General features: G+C 74.1%; 1 protein-coding gene across 1 annotated transcript in view; it reads right to left on the bottom strand.

Annotated features, from left to right (window-relative positions):
- Positions 1 to 19: 19 nt before the first annotated feature.
- The window catches only part of MNEG_9934 (Protein lin-54), a gene marked incomplete at both ends in the record, with an annotated part of 4,741 nt that continues 1,425 nt past the window's right edge, over positions 20 to 3,335 (bottom strand). The window contains 7 exons of the mRNA XM_014041596.1: positions 20 to 98; positions 205 to 808; positions 1,115 to 1,271; positions 1,545 to 1,691; positions 1,941 to 2,076; positions 2,319 to 2,373; positions 2,550 to 2,880. Coding sequence (XP_013897050.1) covers positions 20 to 98; positions 205 to 808; positions 1,115 to 1,271; positions 1,545 to 1,691; positions 1,941 to 2,076; positions 2,319 to 2,373; positions 2,550 to 2,880 — 1,509 coding nt within the window. The remainder of the gene's footprint in view (positions 99 to 204; positions 809 to 1,114; positions 1,272 to 1,544; positions 1,692 to 1,940; positions 2,077 to 2,318; positions 2,374 to 2,549; positions 2,881 to 3,335) is intronic.

Here is a 3,335-nt window from a genome sequence, read left to right as displayed (position 1 = left end):
ACGCAGGGCCCGCCGGGGCCTAGCCGCACCATGGCACCCGCCGCGGAAGGCCGCGCGGCAGGCGGCGGCCGCGGCACCGGCGGGGGCGGTGGCATGAGCTGCCGTGCGGTGGGCGGCGGTGCAGGCGGGGCCGGCGCCGGCGCCGGCGCGCCGGCCGCGGAGCGCCGCAGCAGTTTCCTGGCGACCGGGCTGAAGGATGATGACGTCACCGGCAGTGAGTGGCGCAGCAGCGACCCCAGGGTACCAGCAGCGGGCTCCTGCGCGTCCGGCTGCTGCGACGCGGCCAGCCCCTGCCCTCCCTCCTGCTCCGGCTCCTCTTGCTGCTGCTGCTGCTGCTGCTGCTGCTGCTGGGAGTTGTGTGTATCGTCTTGGTGGGCCGCTGCTGCCGGGTCAAAGTAGTTCATGAATGCCTGGTCTTCCTGCCCCCGCCCCTCCTGCGGCCGCGCGCCGTCGGGCCCAGGCGCCGCCTCAAGCGCACCGAGCGGCAGCGGCGTGCGCAGGCCGAGCGTGCGGGCGGCGCCCTGGCGCGGGGCGCCGCCGGCGACGGCGCTGGCACTGGCGCCGCCGCCGCCGCCGGGCGGGGGCAGCTTCACCACAGACGCAGGCGAGCCGCCGCCGGCGCCGCCGCCGCACCCTCCGTATGCAGTGGTCGCGCCCGTCGCGCCCGACTCGCTTGGTGCCGGCGACCCCGAGCGCCCGCAGCTGCTGCCGCCGCCGCCCGACACCAGGTGGAGCGCCGCCACGCCGAGCGGGAGGGGGCGCGCGCCGGGCGGCGGCGCGGCCGGCGGGGACAGGAGGTGCGGGCCGCCTGCGTGGGCGGCCGCAATAGCGGAAGGGGCCGGAGGGCACAGGGTTGGGGGTTCAGGGCAGAGGGCATGGCGGTTGGGGTGCGCGAGGGGCCGCTTTTGGGTGTGACTTGGTGTCATGCCGTGTGGAGGCGCTTCTGACGGACTGGACTAGTCCGCACGACCCCAATCAGCTCAAGGAAGCTCAATAGGGTTCCGCCGAAGGCACCACACCACGCAGGGCGTCGTCCGCCACTCCCGCGTACGAACTCCACCCTCCCCTCCCGGCCACCCCAGCGTCTCGCGGCGCGGCCCGGAGCGGCCCCCACCTTGCTCGTCCACCGGAGTCCCCAGGCTGCCGCTCGCCTCGGGCCGCGCCCCGCCGCGCCGCCGGCCGGCGTGGTTGGCGCGGGCCGCCTCTGCCGCCGCGTCGGTGCCGTTTTGGCACGACACGCACTTGCAGCTGCCGCCGCAGGGGACCCCGTGCTGTGGGGCCAGGGGCGCAGGATGTCGTGTAGCAGGTTGCTTAGTCGTCGGGATGTGCTTGATACCAGCCCCAACTCGGATCAAATGCGGCGAACCAAGACAGGCGAGGAAGCACCCGAACAGGGAGCCCAAGGGGGGCGAGAATTGGCGGGCTGGCCCGCGCCCCTTGCCGTGCTGGCGGCCACATCATGGCCCCACGCGGCCACAGGCCTGCCCGTTGATCCTTTCTCTCCCCTCCCCTTTCCCTGCACCCGCCCCCGCACCCAAACCAACCTGGAAGCATTCGCAGTACATCCTGAGGCACTTGCTCTTCTTGCACGCGCACCCCCGCCGGTGCGACGGCCCGCCCGCATCACTGTTGACCTTGGGCGCAAAGGCGTTGGCATCGCGCGCCATGATGCGCGCGCGCGCGTCCTGCACCTGTCGCCATCACGTGTTTGAAATGGGCGAAGAAAGGCAGGGCGTGGCTCAACACCAAGCAGGTAGGTAGTAGGGGGAAGGGGGTGAGAGGGCGTAGCTGCGCTGCCTCTGTGGACGGACTGGCGGGCACTCGGCAGTAGGCGCTGTTCGGCGGCTGGCGGCTCCGTACGTCAGTGCGGCGAAGGGGTGTGTGGTATGCGCGAACGCCATGCTGATGCCAGCGGCGCCGGCCTGCCGCCCCGCGCGCACCTGCGCCTCCCAGGCCTCGTTGTTGCGGCAGTCCAGGCAGGCGCAGCCGCTGCACATCGCGCCGGCCGCGAAGCAGTCGCAGTAGAGCTTCAGGCAGCGCGTCTTCTTGCATGAGCAGGAGCGCGCCTCGGGCGCCCTGGGGCGGCAGGCCGGGTCGCAGGTCGCGGGGCGATGATTAGCAATGCACGAGTCATCGTGCTGAAGCCGGCTGGCTGACGCTTGACGGGGACCGGCGGCGCGCTACGCACAGGGCATGCTTTGAGTGACGTCCCCCGGACGCGCGACCACGGAGGCGCGTGCGTGACTGCTGCGCGGGTGCGCGTGAGAAGGGCGAAGCCTCGGGGGCGTCGCGGCCGGGGCCGGGGCCAGCGCACTCACATGGCGGGCATTGGGGCCGCCGGCGTGGCGGGGGCTGGCGCGAAGAAGGGGAGGGCTGCAAGGGCAAAGGGGTGGTGGGACAGGGCGCGCGGCACGCAGAGTGTGAAGGGTCTTGGGGCAGCGGCGACGGCGGGTGCACCAGCAACGCAGGCTGAGAAATAACCACATATCACCGCGCAGTGTGCCGACGCCATGATCCGGGCCAACATTTACCACCCACAGGGCCCTCACTTGCGGCAAGCGCGCGCGCCTCCACATCCCGAGACGCCGGAGTCTCCTGAGCGTCGGCCGCGGCCGAGCCGCCGCCCCCGCCGCCGCCGCCGCGCTCTGACGCGGCGGCCTCGACGCTCGAGGGCCGGCTGGCGGCGGGCGCGGGCGCCGGGGGCACCGGGCTAAACGGGGACGGCTCAGCCCCGGCCGCGTCGCGGGCGCGCGGGGAGTAGGAGGACACCTCCAGGCCGCTGGCCACCAGGCGCTGCAGCGTGGCGGCGCTCACCCCCACGGGGGGCTGCTGCTGCTGCTCCTGCTGCTGCTGCTGCTGCGCCTGCTGCTGCTGCTGCTGCTGCGGTGCGGGAAGGGCAGCGGCGGCCAACGCCGCGGCGACCTTGGACGGCGACGGGCCGCGGCTGCGCCGCGCGCGCGCCGGCTGGGGCACGGGCCCGCCGCTGCCATTTGAACCAGGCACAGCTGTCGCGGCGCCGCCAACCGACGCCGCGCGGTCGGGCGGCGACTCAGCTGCCAGACCAGGCACGCCCGCCTCCACCGCGGCAGCCCCCGCACCCATCGGCGCCACAAACGGCGCCCCGCCCAATATAACCCGCGCCCCGCTTGCCCCGTCGGCGCCGCCTGCCTTTGCCGGCGTGAGGGACAGAGACGGCGGCGAGGGCAGGAGTGTCTCGTGGCAGTGGGGGGACGCAGGGTCCTCCAGATGCTGCTCTGGAAGCGCCGTCCCCGCCAGCGACGCCGCAAACGCCGCCGCGACCGCCGCTGTCGAGAGCAGCGCGGCGGGCGTGGCGG

The sequence above is a fragment of the Monoraphidium neglectum genome (assembly GCF_000611645.1).
Source record: "Monoraphidium neglectum strain SAG 48.87 unplaced genomic scaffold scaffold02117, whole genome shotgun sequence".
NCBI lineage: Eukaryota > Viridiplantae > Chlorophyta > Chlorophyceae > Sphaeropleales > Selenastraceae > Monoraphidium > Monoraphidium neglectum.
The sequence above is the reverse complement of the archived record's forward strand: the minus strand, read 5'-3'. Positions and strand labels throughout refer to the sequence as shown.